General features: G+C 37.8%; 1 protein-coding gene across 20 annotated transcripts in view; it reads right to left on the reverse strand.

Moving 5' to 3' along the window:
* The window catches only part of SUGCT (succinyl-CoA:glutarate-CoA transferase), an 808,589-nt gene that overhangs the window by 675,537 nt on the left and 108,300 nt on the right, over positions 1 to 24,752 (reverse strand). For all 20 annotated transcript variants that reach the window (XM_082692660.1, XM_082692659.1, XM_082692656.1 and 17 more), the window contains exon 7: positions 16,238 to 16,329. In XM_082692660.1, the coding sequence (XP_082548786.1) occupies positions 16,238 to 16,329 (92 nt within the window). The remainder of the gene's footprint in view (positions 1 to 16,237; positions 16,330 to 24,752) is intronic.

Consider the following 24,752-nt stretch of genomic DNA (forward strand, 5'->3'; position numbering starts at 1 on the left):
TCCATAGTTTGGCTATTATAGATGATATTGCTATAAATGTTGGGGTCTATGCACCCCTTTGAGGTAGTAATTTTGTACTTTTTTTCCCCTTTGGGTAAATACCTAGTAGTGCAATTGCTGGATGGTAGGGTAGTTCTATTTCTAAATTCTTGAGGAAACTCCCTACTGTTTTCCAGAGTGGCTGCACCAGTTTGCAATCTCACCAACAGTGCAAGAGGGTTCATCTTCCTCCACATCCTCAACAATATTTGTTGTTCCTTGCATTTTTCATTTTAACCTTTCTGACAGGTGTGAGGTAACGTCTCATTGTAGTTTTGATTTGCATTTCCCTGATGATCAGTGATGGTGAGACTTTTTCCATGTGTCTGTTGGCCATCTGGATGTCTTCTTTGGAAAAAATGTCTATTTATGTCTTCTGCTCACTTCTTAACCAGATTATTTGGTTTTGGGGGGTGTTGGGTTTTATAGGTTGTTTGTAGATTTTCAATACTAACCCTTTATTGGCTATGTCATTTATGAAAATCTTCTCCCACTCTGAAGGTTGCCTTGTAGTTTTGTTGGATTGTTTCCATCACTGTGCAGAACCTTTTATCTTGATGCAGGCTCAACAGTTTATTCCCCTTGCCTCCGAAGACATACCTAAAATGAAGCTGCTATGCCTGATGTCAAGGAGGTAACTGCCTGTGTTCTCTTCTAGGATTTTTATGGTTTCAGACCTCACATTTAAGGCTTTGATTCATTTTGAATTTATTTTTGTGTATGGTGTAAGAAAGTGGTCCAGTTTCATTCTTTTGCATGTGGCTATCCAGTTTTCCCAGCACTAATTGTTGAAGACATGGTCTTTTTTCCATTGGATTTGCTTTCCTGTTTTGTCCAAGATTAATTGACCATATAATTGTGGGTTCATTTCTAGGTTTTCTATTCTGTTCCATTGATCTATGTGTCTGTTTTTGTGCCAGCACCATCCTGTTTTGATCACTAGAGCTTTGTAATACAGGCTGAAATCTGGAATCATGATGCCTTGAGCTTTGCTTTCTTTTTTTCAAGGTTGCTTTGGCTATTTGGGGTCTTCTGTGACTCCATACAAATTTTAGGATTTTTTGTTCTAGCTTTGTGGAAAATGCTGTTGATTTTTTTATAGGGATTGCATAAAATGTGTAGATTGCTTTGGTTAGTATACACATTTTAACAATATTTGTTCTTCTGATCCATAAGCATGAAATGCTCTTTCATTTCTTTGAGTCATCTTGAATTTCTTTCATCAGTATTCTATAGTTTTCAGAGTACGGGTCTTTCACCTCTTTGGTTACATTTATCCCTAGGTATCTTACTGTTTTGGGTGTAGTAAATAGGATTAATATCTTAATTTCTCTTTATGCTGCTTTATTATTGTGTATAGAAATGCAGATTCTACATCCAGTAAATTTACTGAATTCATTTATCAGTTCCAGCAAACTTTGGGGGTATCCTTTTGGGTTTTCTAGGTATAGTATCATGTCATCCTGCAAACAGTGGAAGTTTTAGTTCTTCCTTGACAATCTGGATGCCTTTTCTTTTTGCTGCCTGATTGCTGTGCCAATGCTATGTTAAGTAGCAGGGTTGAAAGTGGACATCCCTGTCTTTCTCCTGACTGCAGAGGATGATATTAGCTGAGCGTTTTTCATATATGGCCTTTATTAGTTAAGGTATGTTCCCTCTAAAACAACTTTGATGAGGGTCTTTAGTATGAATGGATGTTGTACTTTGTCAACTTTTTTTTTTCTGCATCTATTGAATTGATCATGCTGAATGATTCTTTTAACATATTATTGGATTCAATTTGCTAGTATTTTATTGAGTATTTTGGCATCCCATTCATTAGGGATACTGGCCTGTAGTTCTCTTTTTTTAGTGCAGTCTTTATCTTGTTTTGGTATCTGGGTAATGCTGGCCTCAAATAATGAGTTTGGAAATTTTCCTTCCTTTTCTATTTTTTAGAATAGTCTGAGAAGAATAAATACTAACTCTTCTTTCTTTCCTTTTTTTTTTTTTTAAGTGAGAGAACTTGTAAGCAGAAGAGAGGGGGAGAGGGAGAAAGAGAAAGAGAATCTTAATCTGCATTAAGATTAAGAGAATCTTAATCTGCACTGAGTTCAGACCCTGAAAACAGGGCTCAATCTCACAAGACTAGATCATGATCTGAGCTAAAATCAAGAGTTGGACACTTAGCCAACTAAGCCACCCAGGTACCCCACTAACTCTTCTTTAAATGTTTGGTAGACTTTGCCTGTAAAACTATCTGGGTTTTTGTTTGTTTGTAGTCTTCTGATGACTGACTCAATTTCTTTGCTGTTTATCAGTCTGTTCAAGTTTTCTGTTTCTTCCTGTTTCAGTTTTGGTAGTTTATATGTTTCCAGAAGTTTGTCCTTTTCTTCAAGGTTGCCTAATTTGTTGGCATGTAGTTTTTGATAATATTCTCTTATAATTGTTTGTATTTCTGCAGTGTTCATTGTTATTTCTCCTTTTGCATTTGTGATTTTATTTGGGTCATTTTCTTTTTGATAAGTCTAGTTAGAAGTTTATCAATTTTATTGATTTTTCAATGCTGCTGGTTTAATTTATGTGTTCTGGGTTTTTTAATTTAATTTTATTTTTTTCAGTGTTCCAAGATTCATTGTTTATGCGCCATACCCAGTGCTCCATGCAATACATGCCTTCCTTAATATCTACCATCAGGATCAACTAACCCTCCACCTCCCTCCCCTCCAAAACCCTCAGTTCATTTCTCAGAGTCCACAGTCTCTTATGGTTCATCTCCCCCCTCAAATTTCCCCCAATTCACTTTTCCTTCCCTGCTCCTAATGTGCTCCATTTAATTCCTTATGCTCCACAAGTAAGTGAAACCATATGAAAATTGACTCTCTCTGCTTGACTTATTTCACTTGGCATAATCTCTTCCAGTCCTGTCCATGTTGATACAAAAGTTGGGTATTCATCCTTTCTGATGGAGGCATAATATTCCATTGTATATATGGACCATATCTTCTTTATCCATTCATCTGCTGAAGGGCATCTTGGCTCTTTCCACAGTTTAGCGATTGTGGCCATTGCTGCTATGAACATTGGGGTACATATGGCCCTTCTTCTATTGACATCAGCCACATCAACCTCTTTCAAGGCATGTCTCCAAAGGCAAAGGAAACAAAAGCGAAAATGAACTTTTGGGACCTCATCAAGATCAAAAGCCTCGGCACATCAAAGGAAAGAGTCAACAAAACAAAGAGGCAACCCGTGGAATGGGAGAAGATATTCGCAAATGACACTACAGAAAAAGGGCTGATATCCAAGGTCTATAAAGAACTCCTCAAACTCAACACACACAAAACAGATAATCATGTCAAAAAATGGGCAGAAGACATGAACACTTCTCCAAAGAAGACATACAAATGGCTAACAGACACATGAAAAAATGTTCATCATCATTAGCCATCAGGGAGATTCAAATCAAAACCACATTGAGATACTACCTTATACCAGTTAGAACGGCCAAAATCAACAAGACAGGAAACAACAAGTGTTGGAGAGGATGTGGAGAAAGGGGAACCCTCTTACACTGTTGGTGGGAATGCAAGTTGGTACAGCCAACTGTTTGGAAAACAGTGTGCTCTTTTTTTTTTTTTTTCTTAAAGATTTTATTTATTTATTTGTTTGAGAGAGAAAGCATGTGAAAGAGCACAAGGAGGGGGAGCAGCAAAGGGAGAGGGAGAAGTAGGGAGCCTGATGCAGGGCTCAATCCCAGGACCCTTTCCATATGGAAAGGCATATGCTTAACCAACTCAGACACCCAGGCAGCCCTGTTCTTTTCTTTTTTTCTTTTCAGTTTCCTTATCATTTATTTATGGTCTAATTTTTATTACTTCCTTCCTCTTGCTGGTTTTAGGTTTCATTCATTGTTCTTTTTCTACTCTTTTTGGTGTAAGGTTTGGTTGAATTTGAGCGATCTTTCTTGCTTCCTGAGGTAGGCCTGTATTTCTATATACTTCCTTCTTAAGACCACTTTTGCTGCATCCCAAAGGTTTGGGATCATTGTGTTTTCAGTTTCATTTGTTTCCATGTATTTTTAATTTCTTCTTCCCTTCCCTAGTTGACCCATTCATTGTTTAGTAGCATGTTATTTAACCTCCATGTCTTTGGGTCTTTCCAGGTTTTTTTTCTCATGGTTGACTTCTAGTTTCATAGCACTGTGGTCCGAAGAGACACATGGTATTACTTCAATCTTTCTGTATTTATTGAGGACTGTTTTGTGACATAATATGTGATATATTCTGGAGAACGCCTGTGTATCCATGAAAAGAATGTATGTTCTGTTGTTTTATGATGGAATGTTCTCAATAAATCTGTTATGTCCATCTGGTCCAGTGTGTCATTCAAACCCACTGTTTCCTTGTTTACATTGCTTAGATGATCTAGCCACTGGTGTAAGTGGGGTATTAAAATCCCCTACTATTATTGTGTTATCATCAGTTAGTTCCGTTATGCTTGTAATTAATTGTTTTATATATACTTGGGTGCTCCCGTGTTGGGAATATAAATATTTACAATTGTTATATCTTCTTGTCAGATTGTTCCCTTTATGATCATATAATGCCCTTCTTTGTCTCTTTTTACAGGTTCTGTTTTAAAGACTAGTTTGTGCGGTATAAGCATTGCTACTCTGGCTTTGTTTTGATATCCATTTTCATGATAAATATTTCTTCATTCCCTTATTATCAATCTGCAGGTATCTTTAGATCTAAAATGAGTCTCTTATAGGTAGCATAAAGATAGGTCTTGTTTTTTATATCCATTCTGACACCCAATGTCTTTCGATTGGACCACCTAAACCATTTACATTCAAAGTAATTATTGATAGATATACATTTATTATCATTTTATTACTTGCTTTTTCATTGTTTCTGGAGATTTTCTCTAATCCTTTCTTGTCTTTGCCACATTTGAACTCCTTTTTGCCCTCAGAGAGTCCCCTTTAATATTTCTTGAACAGCTGTTTTAGTGGTCACAAACTAACCTTTTATAATGAGTATTTATTATTTATAAAATCAATTACTTTACTTTAAAATAAAATATAAATAAAACTTACAAGTTACTTCACCATTAACTCTGACAAATCAATGATCAGCTATGTTTAAGCAGTGTCACCTTACAACGGTACATGAATTAAGGACAAGTTGTTTATTTAATATGGACTATTTAAGTTCTTTTTTTTTTAAAGATTTTGTTTATTTATTTGACAAAGATCACAAGTAGGCAGAGTGGCAGGCAGAGAGAGAGAGAGAGAGGGAAGCAGGCTCCCTGCTAAGCAGAGAGACAGGTGCGGGGCTTGATCCCAGGACCCAGAGATCATGACCTGAGCTGAAGGCAAAAGTTTAACCCACTAAGCCACCCAGGCACCCCTAACTTCTTTTATCAATACAATAATATTCATAATTAATGAATTAGATTAAGATCAAGGAAACAGGGGCGCCTGGGTGGCTCAGTGGGTTAAGCCGCTGCCTTCGGCTCAGGTCATGATCTCAGGGTCCTGGGATCGAGTCCCGCATTGGGCTCTCTGCACAGCGGGGAGCCTGCTTCCCTCTCTCTCTCTCTCTCTCTCTCTGGCTGCCTCTCTGTCTACTTGTGATTTCTCTCTGTCAAATTAATAAATAAAATCTTTAAAAAAAAAAAAAGATCTAGGTATCTTATGGTTTTGGATGCAATTGTAAATGGGATTGACTCCTTAATATCTCTTTCTTCTGTCTTGCTGTTGGTGTAGAGAAATGCAACTGATTTCTGTGCATTGATTTTATATCCTGACACTTTACTGAATTCCTGTATAAGTTCTAGCAGTTTTGGAGTGGAGTCTTTTGGGTTTTCCACATATAGTATCATATCATCTGCGAAGAGTGATAATTTAACTTCTTCTTTGCCGATTTGGATGCCTTTAATTTCCTTTTGTTGTCTGATTGCTGAGGCTAGCACCTCTAGTACTATGTTGAATAGCAGTGGTGATAATGGACATCCCTGCCGTGTTCCTGACCTTAGCAAAAAAGCTTTCAGTTTTTCTCCATTGAGAATGATATTTGCGGTGGGTTTTTCATAGATGGCTTTGATGATATTGAGGTATGTGCCCTCTATCCCTACACTTTGAAGAGTTTTGATCAGGAAGGGATGCTGTACTTTGTCAAATGCTTTTTCAGCATCTATCGAGAGTATCCTATGGTTCTTGTTCTTTCTTTTATTGATGTGTTGTATCACATTGACTGATTTGCGGATGTTGAACCAACCTTGCAGCCCTGGAATAAATCCCACTTAGTCGTGGTGAATAATCTTTTTAATGTACTGTTGAATCCTACTGGCTAGTATTTTGTTGTTATTTTCGCATCTGTGTTCATCAAGGATATCGGTCTATAGCTCTCTTTTTTGGTGGGATCCTTGTCTGGTTTGGGATCAAGGTGATGCTGGCCTCATAAAATGAGTTTGGAAGTTTTCCTTCCATTTCTATTTTTTGGAACAGTTTCAGGAGAATAGGAATTAGTTCTTCTTTAAATGTTTGGTAGAATTCCCCCGGGAAGCCGTCTGGCCCTGGGCTTTTGTTTCTTTGGAGATTTTTAATGACTGTTTCAATCTCCTTACTGGTTATGGGTCTGTTCAGGCTTTCTATGTCTTCCTGGTTCAGTTGTGGTAGTTTATATGTTTCTAGGAATGCATCCATTTCTTCCAGATTGTCAAATTTATTGCCGTAGAGTTGCTCATAGTATGTTCTTATAATAGTTTGTATTTCTTTGGTGTTAGTTGTGATCTCTCCTCTTTCATTCATGATTTTATTTATTTGGGTCCTTTCTCTTCTCTTTTTGATAAGTCGGGCCAGGGGTTTTTCCAATTTTATTAATTCTTTCAAAGAACCAGCTCCTACTTTCGTTGATTTGTTCTATTGTTTTTTTGGTTTCTATTTCATTGATTTCTGCTCTGATCTTTATGATTTCTCTTCTCCTGCTGGGCTTAGGGTTTCTTTCTTGTTCTTTCTCCAGCTCCTTTAGGTGTAGGGTTAGGTTGTGTACCTGAGACCTTTCTTGTTTCTTGAGAAAGGCTTGTACCGCTATATATTTTCCTCTCAGGACTGCCTTTGTTGTGTCCCACAGATTTTGAACCGTTGTATTTTCATTATCATTTGTTTCCATGATTTTTTTCAATTCTTCTTTAATTTCCCGGTTGACCCATTCATTCTTTAGAAGGATACTGTTTAGTCTCCATGTATTTGGGTTCTTTCCAAACTTCCTTTTGAGGTTGAGTTCTAGCTTTAGAGCATTGTGGTCTGAAAATATGCAGGGAATGATCCCAATCTTTTGATACCGGTTGAGTCCTGATTTAGGACCGAGGATGTGATCTATTCTGGAGAATGTTCCATGTGCACTAGAGAAGAATGTGTATTCTGTTGCTTTGGGATGAAATGTTCTGAATATATCTGTGATGTCCATCTGGTCCAGTGTGTCGTTTAAGGCCTTTATTTCCTTGCTGATCTTTTGCTTGGATGACCTGTCCATTACATTGAGGGGAGTGTTAAAGTCCCCTACTATTATTGTATTATTGTTGATGTGTTTCTTTGATTTTGTTATTAATTGGTTTATATAGTTGGCTGCTCCCACGTTGGGGGCATAGATATTTAAAATTGTTAAATCTTCTTGTTGGACAGACCCTTTGAGTATGATATAGTGTCCTTCCTCATCTCTTATTATAGTCTTTGGCTTAAAATCTAATTGATCTGATATAAGGATTGCCACTCCTGCTTTCTTCTGATGTCCATTAGCATGGTAAATTCTTTTCCACCCCCTCACTTTAAATCTGGAGGTGTCTTCGGGCTTAAAATGAGTTTCTTGGAGGCAACATATAGATGGGGTTTGTTTTTTTATCCATTCTGATACCCTGTGTCTTTTGACAGGGGCATTTAGCCCATTCACATTCAGGGTAACTATTGAGAGATATGAATTTAGTGCCATTGTATTGCCTGTAAGGTGACTGTTACTGTATATGGTCTCTGTTCCTTTCTGATCTACCACTTGTAGGCTCTCTCTTTGCTTAGAGGACCCCTTTCAATATTTCCTGTAGAGCTGGTTTGGTATTTGCAAATTCTTTCAGTTTTTGTTTGTCCTGGAAGCTTTTAATCTCTCCTTCTATTTTCAATGATAGCCTAGCTGGATATAGTATTCTTGGCTGCATGTTTTTCTCGTTTAGTGCTCTGAAAATATCATGCCAGCTCTTTCTGGCCTGCCAGGTCTCTGTGGATAAGTCAGCTGCCAATCTAATATTTTTACCATTGTATGTTACAGACTTCTTTTCCCGGGCTGCTTTCAGGATTTTCTCTTTGTCACTGAGACTTGTAAATTTTACTATTAGGTGACGGGGTGTGGGCCTATTCTTATTGATTTTGAGGGGCGTTCTCTGAACCTCCTGAATTTTGATGCTCATTCCCTTTGCCATATTGGGGAAATTCTCCCCAAAGTTCTCTCCAGTAAACCTAACCAAAGAGACACAGAATCTATACTCAGAAAACTATAAAGTACTCATGAAAGAAATTGAGGAAGACACAAAGAAATGGAAAAATGTTCCATGCTCCTGGATTGGAAGAATAAATATTGTGAAAATGTCTATGCTACCTAAAGCTATCTACACATTTAATGCAATTCCTATCAAAGTACCATCCATCTTTTTCAAAGAAATGGAACAAATAATGCTAAAATTTATATGGAACCAGAAAAGACCTCGAATAGCCAAAGGGATATTGAAAAAGAAAGCCAATGTTGGTGGCATCACAATTCCGGACTTCAAGCTCTATTACAAAGCTGTCATCATCAAGACAGCATGGTACTGGCACAAAAACAGACACATAGATCAATGGAACAGAATAGAGAGCCCAGAAATAGACCCTCAACTCTACGGTCAACTAATCTTCGACAAAGCAGGAAAGAATGCCCAATGGAAAAAAGAGAGCCACTTCAATAAATGGTGTTGGGAAAATTGGACAGCCACATGCAGAAAAATGAAATTGGACCATTTCCTTACACCACACACAAAAATAGACTCAAAATGGTTGAAGGACCTCAATGTGCGAAAGGAATCCATCAAAATCCTTGAGGAGAACACGGGCAGCAACCTCTTCGACCTCTGCCGCAGCAACATCTTCCTAGGAACAACACCAAAGGCAAGGGAAGCAAGGGAAAAAATGAACTATTGGGATTTCATCAAGATCAAAAGCTTTTGCACAGCAAAGGAAACAGTTAACAAAATCAAAAGACAACTGACAGAATGGGAGAAGATATTTGCAAACGACATATCAGATAAAGGACTAGTGTCCAGAATCTATAAAGAACTTAGCAAACTCAACACCCAAAGAACAAATAATCCAATCAAGAAATGGGCAGAGGACATGAACAGACATTTCTGCAAAGAAGACATCCAGATGGCCAACAGACACATGAAAAAGTGCTCCATATCACTCGGCATCAGGGAAATACAAATCAAAACCACAATGAGATATCACCTCACACCAGTCAGAATGGCTAAAATCAACAAGTCAGGAAATGACAGATGCTGGCGAGGATGCGGAGAAAGGGGAACCCTCCTACACTGTTGGTGGGAATGCAAGCTGGTGCAGCCACTCTGGAAAACAGCATGGAGGTCCCTCAAAATGTTGAAAATAGAACTGCCCTATGACCCAGCAATTGCACTATTGGGTATTTACCCTAAAGATACAAATGTAGTGATCCAAAGGGGCACATGCACCTGAATGTTTATAGCAGCAATGTCTACAATAGCCAAACTATGGAAAGAACCTAGATGTCCATCAACAGATGAATGGATCAAGAAGATGTGGTATATATACACAATGGAATACTATGCAGCCATCAAAAGAAATGAAATCTTGCCATTTGCGACAACATGGATGGAACTAGAGCGTATCATGCTTAGTGAAATAAGTCAAGCAGAGAAAGACAACTATCATATGATCTCCCTGATATGAGGAAGTGGTGATGCAACATGGAGGCTTAAGTGGGTAGGAGAAGAATAAATGAAACAAGATGGGATTGGGAGGGAGACAAACCATAAGTGACTCTTAATCTCACAAAACAAACTGAGGGTTGCTGGGGGGAGGCGGTTTGGGAGAAGGGGGTGGGATTATGGACATTGGGGAGGGTATGTGCTTTGGTGAGTGCTGTGAAGTGTGTAAACCTGGTGATTCACAGACCTGTACCCCTGGGGATAAAAATATATGTTTATAAAAAATAAAAAATTTAAAAAAAAAAAAAAGATCAAGGAAACATATTATCCTGACATGAGTCATAAAATAAGAAAATATGCTTGATGAACCTAAGAACTCACAATCCTTGTAATAGTTAGTGAGTACAAACTAATGCACTAGGCACTAGTGTTATAAAAATAATGTCAAGAAGCATATATTTTAACCAATGATCAAATACAGTCGAATTTTTAAAAAGGAAAATATGTGTTTACATGTGTGGGTTTAAGAGGAGCCATATCTCTAGTTATAAGCATACTTTGTTTTAATGCAATTAGCTTTACTGCACTTCACAAATATTGTATTTTTTTGAAGGTCTGTGGCAACCCTACATCAAGGAAGTCTGTCTGCACCATTTTTCCAATAGCATTTGCTATGTCTCTGTGTCACATTTTGGTAATTCTCGCAATATTCTAAAAGTTTTCATTCTCTATTTGTTCTGGTGATCTGTGATCGGTGATATCTGAGGCTACTACTAGAGCATGGAGATGTGATTGAATTCCTGCAATCTCATGAAAAAAAAAAAAAAAAAAAAAAAAAAACTTTAACAGACAAGGAGTTGCTTCTGATGCGTGAGCAAAAAAGTGGAATCTACTCCTGATGACCATGCTGGGAAGACTGCCGAAATGACTAAAATAGATTTACACTAGGACATAAACTTAGCTGATAAAACAATGGCATTGTTTGAGAGTACTGACTCTCAAACTATGAACTCTGGTAAAATGCTATCAAGCAGCATCACTTGCTGAGAAAGAGTTCATGAAAGAAAGAGTAATCAATGCAGCAAACTCTGTTGTCTTAGTTTAAGAAGCCGTCAATGGGGAACACTATACCCATATAGTCAATACATCATTGTTCATCAATTGACGAATATAACTTTCTTAATGCTTAATGACTTATTACTTAGAATACATATTACATATTTATCAGTCATTTACTTTCCACAATCTCATACTCCTTGATTTCCTTCCGAATCCCCTCTCCAAATTCCTTATGCATTAAAAAAAAAATGAGATAGCTAGACAGATAGATAGATACTTGCTTTGAGTAATAACTGGTTAGCACTGAGCCATGCATATGAAAAAATACTTTATTTGAATCAGAAGATCATAATATATAGACCTTAATATGTCATTAACTTCTGTTAGAGACTATCAAGAATATCTGCTACCTCCTTTAATGCAAAGGGGTTTTCAATAATAACACCTCTCATAGTGTTTCTAAGAGTTACGCACAAACCATCTCCATCAGAAGCATTTGAAGCCATCATTAAATACACATTACTGATCTGGGTTAAAGCTGAGAAATCTGCAGATATACCCAGCCCTGGCTGATTATTTTGTGTAGCATCTTGCATTATACACAGTTGTGTGCTTTTATGTCTTATAAAAGATATTTTATTTGCATATTACCGTATCTTGAAGAGAAAGTTTGTATCACTTCCAGATGCACTTCACTAAAACACAGAGAAGCTATATATGCTCAAGATCAATTAGCACAATGCCAGGTGTGCATTTATTCCTTCATCCAACATGAATTTGTCAAGTGCTGACTAAGTTCCAGACTGGTCTAGGCATAGAGATACAGCAGCGACCAAGCAAAGACTCCTACAAGGCACATATTCTCCTGGGGAGAAGTTTAGACACCAGTAAGCATTACACAAGAGTAATTAGATAGAGCCACGCCCCCAGACTCTTAATTGAGTGCTTTCTCACACCACCAAATGGTTGGTTCACTGACTGTAATGCATCATATCATGTAGCATGCATAAGCAAGATGCAAATACAATAAAAATCAGGATTCATTCTGCAGGCAGTAGGGAGAGTGGATCGAGGCATCAGAGTTTAAGGAGTAGAGCAAACCTGAGTTCAAAGTCTGCCCTCAGCACTTTGTATACCAAGGCAGCAACCTGGACAAGTTATCTAAGCTTTTAAGATTTAGTTACAAAGGGGCGCCTGGGTGGCTCAGTGGGTAATCCGCTGCTTTCAGCTCAGGTCATGATCTCAGGGTCCTGGGATCGAGTCCCGCATCGGGCTCTCTGCTCGGCGGGGAGCCTGCTTCCCTCTCTCTCTCTCTCTCTGCCTGTCTCTCCATCTACTTGTGATTTCTCTCTGTCAAATAAATAAATAAAACCTTAAAAAAAAAAAGATTTAGTTACAGAATTGATTAATACCTATCAATACCAATTTATCAATAGCCCTGGAAGGATCAGTGTGAGGATCAAGCATGGGTCTAGCAGAATGTAGGCCCGTGTTACGTTCTCTCTTTCCCCAAATCAAATGTGAATCTCATCTGACTATACCACTGCATACCTAACCTAAAAGGCTAGATTTCAGATTTACTGGAAGTCAACTGTCACTAGTTTGCTTAAATTTCATCATAAAGACTGCTTTCACAAATTTGATCATATATTATATACTTAGATGCTGCCCTTCTAGGATAAAAAAGGCAATATTATCCCATTATTTTAAAAAAACATGCATTTTGAGAGTTTTTTTAATCAAAATACTACTCTATACTGTGGGACTATCACTCATTTTCAAGGCAGAATATGTTAGATCATCAGGGGCGCCTGCGTGGCTCAGCGGGTTGAGCCTCTGCCTTCGGGTCATGGTTTCAGGGTCCCGGGATTGAGCCCCGCATTGGGATCTCTGCTGAGTGGGAAGCCTGCTTTCCCCCTTTCTCTCTGCCTGTGTCTCTGCCTACTTGTGATCTCTCTCTCTCTGTCAAATAAATAAATAAAATCTTTTTTAAAAAAAAAGAATATATTAGATCATCGCTAAAAAAAAAAGTATGTGTATACTAATACGTCATCTCTTCTTATCGAAATATTGAGTGATATAGTAAGTCCCTAAATAGTAAGTCCAGCTCCCACATCCTACGTCTCCAACCTAATTTTCTCCCTTCTTTGCCAGCTCACAACAACCCAGTGACACTGGCATTCCTTGGCTCCTCAAACCTACCAGACTCCCCAGCAGTTAAACACCATGCATGGCGAGGTCCTCTGGTCACCAACCTAATGCTTAACTGGGTCCCACCTTAAACATCTGGTTCTCAGAGAAGCCCTCTCTGACCCTCCATCCTGGCAAGGTCAGGCTGCACCGTACAGGGTGATATGGTGAAGCCTCCAGATAACGATAAATGACGGAGAAGCCTGGGTTCCCATCAGTCATCTAACAAAATGGAGTTATGCTACAGCACAAATACACAGTATTTGTATCGATAAAATTTCACAAGCAGCACGATATAACTGACAATAATGCACCTGTGATGGTAGCCAGGGCTTTCAGAAGTAGCCCCTCCTCTGCCATGACACAGAATGCATTGCTGATAACAGGGAGTTCTATTTTTTTTTTTTTTTTTACATATAATGTATCATTTGTCCCAGGGGTACAGGTCTATGAATCATCAGTCTTAAACAATTCACAGCACTCACCACAGCACATTCCCTCCCCAGTGTCCATCACCCAGCGACCCTCTCCCTCCCCCCCCCCCAGCAGCCTTCAGTTTGCTTCCTGAGATTAAGAGTCCCTTATGGTTTATCTAACAGGGAGTGCTATTAAGGGCAACTCCTGACATGGCCCAATTCTCCTCATTTCTGCTTTTATCCCTGATTGTCAGACTGCATTTTGCAGAGAACTTTGGAAGTATGTTAATGGTCTGAGGCACACTGAGACATATGTTAATAGTATACCAAGCCCTTTTTCAGAGTTCTTTTTATTTGTATCTACTGTTTACTTTCTGTTAATGTTTGTTTTCTCTACTTAAGGATTGTGCCTACCCCATCACCCGCTGTATCGCCAAGTGCCTGCCAGTTCCCAGCATACAGAAGGAGTATGTGCAATGACCTGTCACTGGATCGATGATTTAAGACGTAAGGGTGTGTCCACGTGGAAGAAACATGGTGTACAGAAGTGCAGTTTACTTAACACATGTAAAGTGTATAAAGTAGTGCTGGGCACCTAGTGAGCACTCAGTCAATGCTCTCATCATCTACCAGTAGTACAATAGAAGAGAGAGGGCCTGTGAGTGTCTGACAAATGACAAGGTCGAGCATGCGCTGTGTGGTTAACCCTGTCAGAGCAGAGCTTCACGCAGTAAAGGAACCACAGTAACCCTTCACAGCAGGGATTTCTGAGTTAATTCATTTTAACATGTGAATGTGAAACTTTAACAGCCCAATATCTTTTCACATATTCATGGCTGAACTCAGCACTTTCAACAATCCTGTCTTACACACATAAGCACTTCTGTGGGATAGAGCAAAGAAAGAGATCCGTGCTCCATTCTCTCAGAGAATGGGAAGAAATCTGATATCCTTAAATATTTTAAGGAAAGGTCATACATCTCTTTCCCTAGACATATGAAAATGAAACAGACAATGAAGGTACAAATACCTATATCTCAGGTCACTGAAATCCCACCAGCTGCTTTAAAATTAACAAAAAGAAGTTAAAACTCGAGGTCACTTTGCCTCCGCTCATCCCAGAACTGCAACTGTGTTCCCTAAAGAAATCACTGATGCAAGCAATTCGGGGAAGGAATACCTAAGTGGAAAAAGTTTTTACACCTACCAGTCCGAGCTGTTTTGAGAATGGATGCCTTTCATTATTTTTATTTATTAGGCTCTCACACTTTCCTTTAACTTTCATGCCATTCTTACTGTTTTCTCAAAGAGTCCATTTTCTAAGAGTCCTCCATCTAAGATAACACATTTTAGCCATCTGTATACTTTCTAGGAAATTTCTAACAAAAAAGAAAGATTGCTATAAAATCAAATAATTCCCCCACTGTCAGAACCTAATGTATGCAACAATCAGACACAACTCCCCCTAAGGCCTTAAGTAACAAATTTTAACGTACATAACCACTTATTAATATTGCAGAGGGAAAGAGACCCTCCACTGAGTACATATGCCACATGAAGGTACTCTGACAGAAATGGGCATCTGCCATCTGGTCTAGTCAACTATTCCACTTCACAGAAAGAATATTCATAAGTCACACCCAGGGCCTATACCAAGCTTGAGTAATTAAATACAAATGCAAAATTATAATACAAAAACAGATCAAGTGCTCATCAATTGGTCTGTTGCTTCTTCCTTAAAAAAAAAAAATTATTATTTTCCAGAGTTACCCTACAACCCAGCAATTGTACTACTGGGTATTTACCCTAAAGATACAAATGTAGTGATCCAAAGGGGCACATGCACCCGAATGTTTTCAGCAGCAATGTTCACAATAGCCAAACTATGGAAAGAGCCTAGATGTCCGTCAACAGATGAATGGATAAAGAAGATGTGGTATATATATACAATCGAATACTATGCAGCCATCAAAAAAGAAATCTTGCCACTTGTAATGAAGTGAATGGAACTAGAGGGTATTATGCTTAAGCGAAATAAGTCAATCAGAGAAAGACAATTATTCATATAATCCCTCTGATATGAGGAATTTCAGAGGCAGGGCAGGGGGTTTTGTGGGGGAAGGGAGAGAAAAATGAAACAAGATGGGACTGGGAAGGAAGACAAATTCAAACCATAAGAGACTCTTGATCTGAGGAAACAAACTGAAGGCTTCTGGGGGTGGGGGTAGGGATAGGGTGGCTGGGTGATGGACACTGGGGAGGGTATGTACTATGGTGAATGCTGTGAGTTGTGTAAGACTGATGATTCACAGACCTGTACCCCCAAAACAAATAGTACATTATATGTTAATAAAAAAAAATTGCTATTCTTCCATGGAGTCACATTGACATTTAACCTCAAGTACATTTGTAATAAACACTTCCATTTTCAATAAGATTTCACTTTCCCTAGTTCCTTTCTAAAATTAACTCAAATTTAACCTTATAGGTTAGTGAATAAGAAAATCCCTTTGGAATAAACAGGGGGGAAATTTATTAATATTCTAAAGAATGATACCTACCTCAGGCCCTGTGATATGCATCAGACCAGAAACAGCAGAGGCAACAGCATCATAACCAGCTCGCTGAGACAGTGGGCCTGTCTGGCCATATCCTAAAATGAGAAGAATGGACATAGCAGCATCATGCAAGGAGAGAAGAGTAAAATGACATGTTTGCAGCCAGAAATCTTGAGCAATTTATTACTATGAGATCGATAGTACTTGAAAAGGAAGCAATAAAAATTATTCATGAACTTATATCCCAAAACGTTTTAAACTGGTAACTTGAGGGCAAGATCCCACTGCATGAATGTTCTGTCTGTCCTGAAGAGGGTCCTGAAATGTCTTCATGTAGTTTCCAACATTTTAAAAAAGCAGGAGATAGCACATAAAATGCAAATTTCTTGAAAAATCATAAAATAGTTCAAAACTAGGCCCATACAACAATCAATTAGAGTTAATAACAGCTCTTCCCTTTATACAGGGAAACAAATTCTCAATTTGCCATTCCTCCATGACTCTTACTCCTTAATGCCTGAGCCTGATTCACTGATTTAATCTTGCCTCCCAGCTCCATTCATATATGTTACTCTTGTTCTATACAAAACAATAACAAAGTAAAATAAAATAGTGTTTCTCTAGATGCTGTTGACATTTTTCAAATATGTGTGTGTATACATATATATATAAATGATGACTAAAAATTATTTCTAAAAAGATTTTATTTATTTATTTATTTGACAGAAAGAGAGAGAGAGCATGAGCAGGGGATGGAGGGAGGAGCAAGGAGAGAGGAGAATCGGGCTCCCCGCTGAGCAGGGAGCCCAGTGCAGAACTAGCTCCCAGGACCCTGGGATCATGACCTGAGCTGAAGGCAGATACTGAATCAACTGAGCCACCCAGGTGCCCCAACTAAAATTTTTGATCATAAACAATATGATTATGTAACCTAACAGTGCTTTTTAAGATTACAAAAAGAAAGTAAAGGTATTACTTTTTCTTTTCTCTTTCCATTTTTTTGGGCGGGGAGACCATCAGCAAAAATCGAAAGAACACAATAATTTCTCCTGCTCTCTTCCAGTCCTGGCACTTACTGTTAAATGGAAAAGATTATTTCAGGTGTTACATGTATCTGTCTCCATATCCTATGGTATCAACCAGAGAGAGGACACATGAAAAAGCCATCAGCTATTAGCTGAAATGTCCTGCATACCTCACTTTAGAAAGATCAAAAAGAGGTACCTCGGGGCCTTTGCTTGCTTCTCCAGGCAGCTGGAATGCTCTCCCTCCATTTCACGCCATATATCCACACATCTCACACTCTCTCACATCCTCCAAATCTGCACTCAAACATCTCCTTACCAGAAAGACCTTCCCCAGAGAACACTTGTAAAAGAGCACTCTCACTTCTCACTTTGAATCCCCCTGACATTTGTCTCTGTAGCACTTATTACAAGATACATAATATAGCTACGTGTTTATTGATTTATTTTCTGTCTCCTCTCCTACCAAAATCTGTGCTCCAGAACTTTTTTCTATTTGATTCACTGCTGTAGTCACAGCATCTAGAGAAGAATTTAATAACACTCATTGATAAAAATGAATGAATGAATGAATGAATGAATGAATACTTGTCATATAAAACAATTTTTAAAAAACAATCTATAACAACTAAATTAATAAAAAAAAACTAAAGAAGTTTTTGTTTTGTTTTGTTTTGTTTTTTACCAAAATGGCAATATGGGAGCTTTCTGGATTGTCCCTCTCCCACAGACACGACAAATGTACAGCGCCACGTGAAGCAATTCCCTCTGAGAGAAATCCAGAACTATTTGTTTGATTCCTATACATTGGTGATAGAGAAAATACCCACATCTAAATGGGTGTTTAAACCCCACTCCAGGCACAACACCATATATTCAGGAGGGAACCCCCAACTCATAGCTTCTCCTCAAGGACTGAAGGGTTTGGACCACATATCTGGGGCCCCAACTTTAAAGGCTCCCACATGAGGAGCAGGCCCCAAAGTACCTAGCTGTAAGACCAAGCAGAGCTTACATGCATGAGTCCCTTTGGACCATAACAAACAGAAAAAGAAGGTGTTGACAGGCACAGGAGCACTAACCACAGCTATCTTTCCAGGGATCAGCACAGAGGGATCAGGTAAACCATCCATCTCCCAGTCTTTCCCTGCAAAGGGTCTGACTGCATACTTTACAAGCTGCTACCTGAGGATTTGGACTATAATTAATATATATCTAGGTGCTCACTGCAATCCCTCCTGGAACCCAAAAGAACTAGTCGGTCACACTCATGCTCACTCCAATATGAGGTAAGCAGCGTCTCTCTGGAAAGAGCTTCTACACATGTCTGGCACATCAGCCTTTGCACCTACTGCCCAAGGGATGGGCCCCCAGATCACCTGACTCTGATAGCCAATGGGTTTTGCAGACACAGGGCTATACCAGACAAAGAAGTAGTTTTTAAACAGGCTCAGGAGCAAACTCCATGGCTATACATCCCAGCTCAGTGCAGAAGGAGAAGGCACAAACACCTGTCTCTCACCAGGTGTTTCACCTTTCTCCCCAGAAGGGTTTGACTGCATACTTTCCCAGCTGTTGTCTGATCAACATGCATCTAGGTCCCAACTGCTATCATTCCCCTGGGGACACAGATGGATCTTGGCACACCCCCAACCACGAGGAGCCACAAAGAACAAAGGCAATCGTAAAGATCTGAGGGAACCTGGCACTCAGAACAGACTGATTGATGAGAGTCATCTCCTACACAAGACCGGTGTCAAGACTGAGAAAGGTGGCTGTTTTAGCTAATATATAGAAACCAACATGAAGAATCAAAGTGAAGAAACAGGAATATGTTCCAAACAAGAGAAAAAGGTAAATTTCCAGAAACTGATCTGACAGAAATAGAAATAAGTTATTTATCTGATAGAGAGCTCAAAATAACATAAAGATGCTCACCAAGACCAGAAGAGTGATGTACGAACAAAGTGACAATTTCAACAGAGAATATCAAAAAGTGCTACAGAAATGACAGAGCTGAAGAATACAATAACTAAAGTGAAAAATTTCCTGGAGACACTCAACCACAGACTAGATCAACGGGAAGAAAAAAACATCAAGTTAGAAGATAGGCAATGGAATACACCTAATCAGAAAAGCAAAGAGGAAAAAGAGTGAAGATAGCTTAAGGGACTTATGGGACATCATCAAAAAGAAAAATATTCACATTAAAGAGATCCCAGAAGAAGAGAGAGAGAGGAAGAGGCAAAAGCAAATTTAAAGAAATACCTCAAAACTGTCCTTATCTGAAAGAAAAAACAAGATGTCCAGATTCAGGTAGCCCAAGAAGTACCAAATAAGATGAATCTAAGGAGATTCATATGCAGACACATTATAATTAAATTGTCAAAGGTGACAAAGAAAGCCAGCAAAAGAAAAGCAACTTGTTGCATACAAGAAAATTGTCATAAGCTATCAGTGGATTTTACAAAAACCATGTAGGCCAGAAGGGAATGAATAAGATATTCAAAATGCTGAAATAAAAAATGTTGCCAGCCAAAGACACTCTATCTAAGAGTTATCCTTCCAAATCAAATTAGAGATAAAGAATTTTCCAGACGGGGCGCCTGGGTGGCTCAGTGCATTAAGCCACTGCCTTCGGCTCAGGTCATGATCTCAGGGTCCTGGGATCGAGGCCCACATCGGGCTCTCTGCTCAGCAGGGAGCCTGCCTCTCTACCTACTTGTTATCTCTCTCTGTCAAATAAATAAATAAAATCTTTAAAAAAAAAAAAAAGAATTTTCCAGACGAACAAAAGCTGGAGGACTTCATAACCACTAGACCAGCCTTACAATTATGTTAAAAGGAGTTCTTCAGGATAAAATGAAAGAGTGCTAATTAGTTACATGAAAACATGTCAAGGTATAAAACTCACCAGAAAAGGTAAATATATAGTTAAATTCAGAATACTCTAATGTTGTAGTGGTGGTAGATAAGTCACTTCTATAACTGTAATATAAAAGTTAAAAGACAAAAAAAAAAAGTTAAAAGACCAAAGTATTAAGAATTCCCATAACCACAGCAATTTCCTAATGGATACATTAAAAAATGTAAATTATGAAATCAAAACCTTAAAATGTCAGGGGAGAATGTAAAAATTCAGAAGTTTTCTATACAACACAAGTTAGGTTGTTATCAGCTTAAAATAGACTGTTATACAGGCACTTGGGTGGAATAGTCAGTTGAGTGTCCAACTCTTGATTTCAGCTCAGGTTGTGATCTCAGAGTCATGAGATCAAGCCCATCAGGCTCCATGCTCAGCGATAGTCAGCTTAGGACTCTCCCTCCCTTCCCCTCTGCTCCTGTGTGCTCTCTCTCAAATAAATAAATAAATAAATAAATAAATAAATATTTTTTTGAAAAAGTAAAAGTAAAATAGACTATTATAACTGTAAGATGTTTTACATAAGCCTCACGATAGTACAAAGCAAAAACCAATAGCAGGGGCGCCTGGGTGGCTCAGTGGGTTAAGCCACTGCCTTCGGCTCAGGTCATGATCTCAGGGTCCTGGGATCGAGTCCCGCATCGGGTTCTCTGCTCAGCAGGGAGCCTGCTTCTCTCTCTCTCTCTCTGCCTGCCTCTCCGACTACTTGTGATTTCTCTCTGTCAAATAAATAAATAAAATCTTTAAAAAAAAAAAAAAAAAAACCAATAGCAGACACACAAAAGAGAAAGAAATCTAAGCATAGCACCACAGAAAATCATCAAATCATAAAAGAAAACAAAAGAGGAAGAAACAGCAGTTACAAAACAACCAGAAAACAATTAACAAAATGACACAGTAAGGTCCATACTTATCAATAATTACTTTAATGCAAATGCATTAAATTCTTCAATCAAAAGCATATAATAGCTAAACAGATTTCTTTTAAAAAAAGACCCAACTACATGCTGCCTGCAAGAGATTTATTTAAGATTCAAGTACAGAGACTGAAAATAAAGGGATAGAAAAAATATTCTATGCAAATGAAACCAAAAGAAAGCAGGGGTAGGTATACTTATATCAAGTAAAATATACTTTCAGCCAAAGACTCCAATAAGAGACAAAGAACGGCATTACATAATGATAAAAAAGTTAATCCAATGAGAAGATATAACATTTGTAGATATTTATGAACCAACATAGAAGCAACTAAATATTTAAAGCAAATATTAACAGACATGCAGGGAGAAATAGATAGCAATACAATAACAGGAGGGTTGACTACCCTACTCTCAACAATGGATAGATAATAAAGAAAGAAAATCAATACGAAATCATTGCACTTAAACTACACATTCAACCAGATAGATTTAACAGATATTTATAGAACAGTCCATCCAACAGCAGCAAAATACACATTTTGCTCAAGGATACACCTGAAACCTTCTCCAGAATAGATCGTATGGTATGCTGCAAAACTAGTCTTAATTAATTTAAGAAGATTGAAACCTTTTCAAGCACTTTTTTTGATCATGGAGGTATTAAACTAGACATCAATTATAAGAAGAAAGTTGGAAAATTCACAAATACATGGAGATTAAAAAACATGCTCCTGAAAAAAAAAAATGGGTCAAAGAGGAAATCAAAAGATAAACCAAAAAAAATCTTGAAACAAATGAAAATGAAAATACAACTTAACAAAACTTGTAAGATATAGTAAAAGCCATTCTAAGATGGAAGTATACAGTGAAAAATACCTACAATGAGAAAAAAGACCTCAAACAACCTAATTTTGCACTTCAAGGAACTAGAAAAAGGGAGAACAAACTAAGGCCAAAGTTAGCAGATGGAAGGAAATAATAAAAATCAGAACAGGTAAATATGAAAAACTAAGAAAACAATTTTTAGCTATATAATTAAGAAAAAAGAGACAAAACTCAAATAAGAAAAATCAGAAATGAAAGACAAATTACAACTGATGCCACAGAAATACAAAGGATATAAAAGACTATTATGAACAATTATACAACAACAAATGAGACAACCTATAATAAATAGATAAATTTCTACATATGACCTACCAGGAATGATTCATGAAGAAATATAAAATCTGAACCAACCAATTACTAATAAGGAGATTGTATCAATAATCAAAAACAACCTACAGTACAAAGTCCAAGACCAAATGGCTTTACTGGTGAATTCTACTATAAATACCTAAAGAAGAACTAATATCAACCCTTCTCAAATACTTCCCAAAAATAGAAGAGGAGGGAATGCTACTAAACTCATTTTACAAGGTCAGCATTACCCTGAAACCAAAACCAACTATGACACTATAAGAAAAGAAAATTGCAAGTCAATAACCCCAATGATACAAAAGTCTTCAGCAAAAATTAGCAAACCAAATTCAATAGAATATTTTTTTTAAGATTTTATTTATTTATTAGACAGATCACAAGTAGGCAGAGAGGCAGGCAAAGAGAGGAATGGAAGCAGGCTCTCCGCCGAGCAGAGAGCCCGACACGGGGCTCAATCCCAGGACCCCGGGATCATGACCCAAGCCAAAGGCAGAGGCTTTAACCCACTGAGCCATCCAGGTGCCCCTCAATAGAACATTAATACACCATGACCAAGTGGGATTTATTCCAGGAATGAAAGGATGGTTCAACATCCACAAATCAATCAATGTGATATATCACATCAATAAAGAGAAGGATAAAAATCATATGACTATCTCAATAGATACAGATAAAGCATCTGACAAAATTCAACATCCATTTCTAATAAAAACTCTGAATAAATTGACTATGGAGGGAATGTAGCACAACATAATAAAGGCCATATATGCCAAACCCAGAGCTAACACCATATAAAATGGTGAAAAGCCAAAAGCTTTTCCTCTAAAATCAGGAACAAAACAATAGTACCTACTCTCACACCACTTCTATTCAACATAGTATTGGAAGACCTACCCAAAGCAATTAAGCAAGGAAAAGAAATAAAATGCATTCAAATCAGAAAGGAAGAAGTAAAACTGTTTTTGAATGATGTGATCTTACATAGAGAAAACCCTAAGGACTCCATCAAAAAACTGTGAGACAAATTTAGTAAAATTTCAGAATACAAAATCATTATACAAAAATCTGTTGCATCTGAGGTGCCTCAGGGGTTCAGTCGGTAGAGTCTCCAACTCTTGGTTTCACTCGGGTCATGATCTCCAGGTTGTGGTCAAGCCCCATTTGGGGGTTTTGTGTTCAAGGGTAAGTCTGCCTGAGATTTTCTCTTTCCCTCTGCCCCTCCCCCATTCATACTCTCTTTTGTTCTCTCCCTCCCTCACTCAAATAAATACATAAATTTTTTAAAAATCTGTTGCATTTCTATATACCAACAACAAATCAAATGAAAGAGAAATGAAGAAAGCAATCCCATTTACAGTAGTACCAAAAATAACAAAATACTGGGGGACTTGAATGGCTCAGATAGTTAAGCATTTGCTTTCAGCTCAGGTCATGATCTCCAGGTCCTAGGATTGAGCCTCACATCAGCCTCCCAGTTCAGCAGGGAGTCTGTTTCTCCCTCTCCCCCTACTTGTCTCTCAAATGAATAAAGGAATAAATTCTGTCTCTCGAATAAATAAAATCTCTAAAAACTACATGTGTAATATATTAACCAAAAAGATAAAAGATCTATACAATGAAGATTATAAATAGACACTGATGGAAGAAACTGAAAACACATTAAATAGAAAGATAACCCATGCTCTTGGACTAGAAGAATGAACACTGTTAAAACATCAACACTACCCAAAGCCATCTACAGATTCAACATAATTTCTATCAAAATCCCAATGGCACTTTTTATGGAATTAGAAAAATAATCTTAAATTTATATGAAACCACAAAAGACCCCAAATAGCCAAAGCTAATGTAAGGAGAACAAAGCTGGAGACATCACACTTCCTGATTTCAAAATATATTACAAAGCTACAGTAATCAAAACAGTATGTGGTACTGGCATAAAACAGACAAATGGACCAATGAAACAGAATACAGAGCCCCAAAATAAAACCATGCATATATGGTCAACTAATCTTTGACAAGAGTACCAATAACACAGAATGGTAATGGATAGTCTGTCCAATAAATGGTGCTGAAAAAAACAGATATCCACATGCAAAAAAAATGGAATAGATCCCTATCTTACACTATACACAAAAATCAACTCAAAATAGTTTAAAGGAAAAATATAATATATTAAATCATAAAATTTCTAGAAGAAAACATAAAGATAAAGCTCCTTTACACTAACCTTGGCAATAATTTTTGGATATGACACCAAAACCATAGGAAAAAATAGACAAATGGAATTATATTAAACTAAAAAGACTTCTGTGAAGCAAAGAGAACAATCAGAAATGAAAAAGACAACCTACAGAATGGGAGAAAGTATTTGCAAACCATGTTTCTGATAAAGGGTTAATATCCAAAATTTATATGAAACTAATATAACCAAGTAGCACCAAAAAATC

This window comes from Mustela nivalis, assembly GCF_964662115.1.
Source record: "Mustela nivalis genome assembly, chromosome: 12".
In the NCBI taxonomy this organism is placed as follows: Eukaryota; Metazoa; Chordata; class Mammalia; order Carnivora; family Mustelidae; genus Mustela; species Mustela nivalis.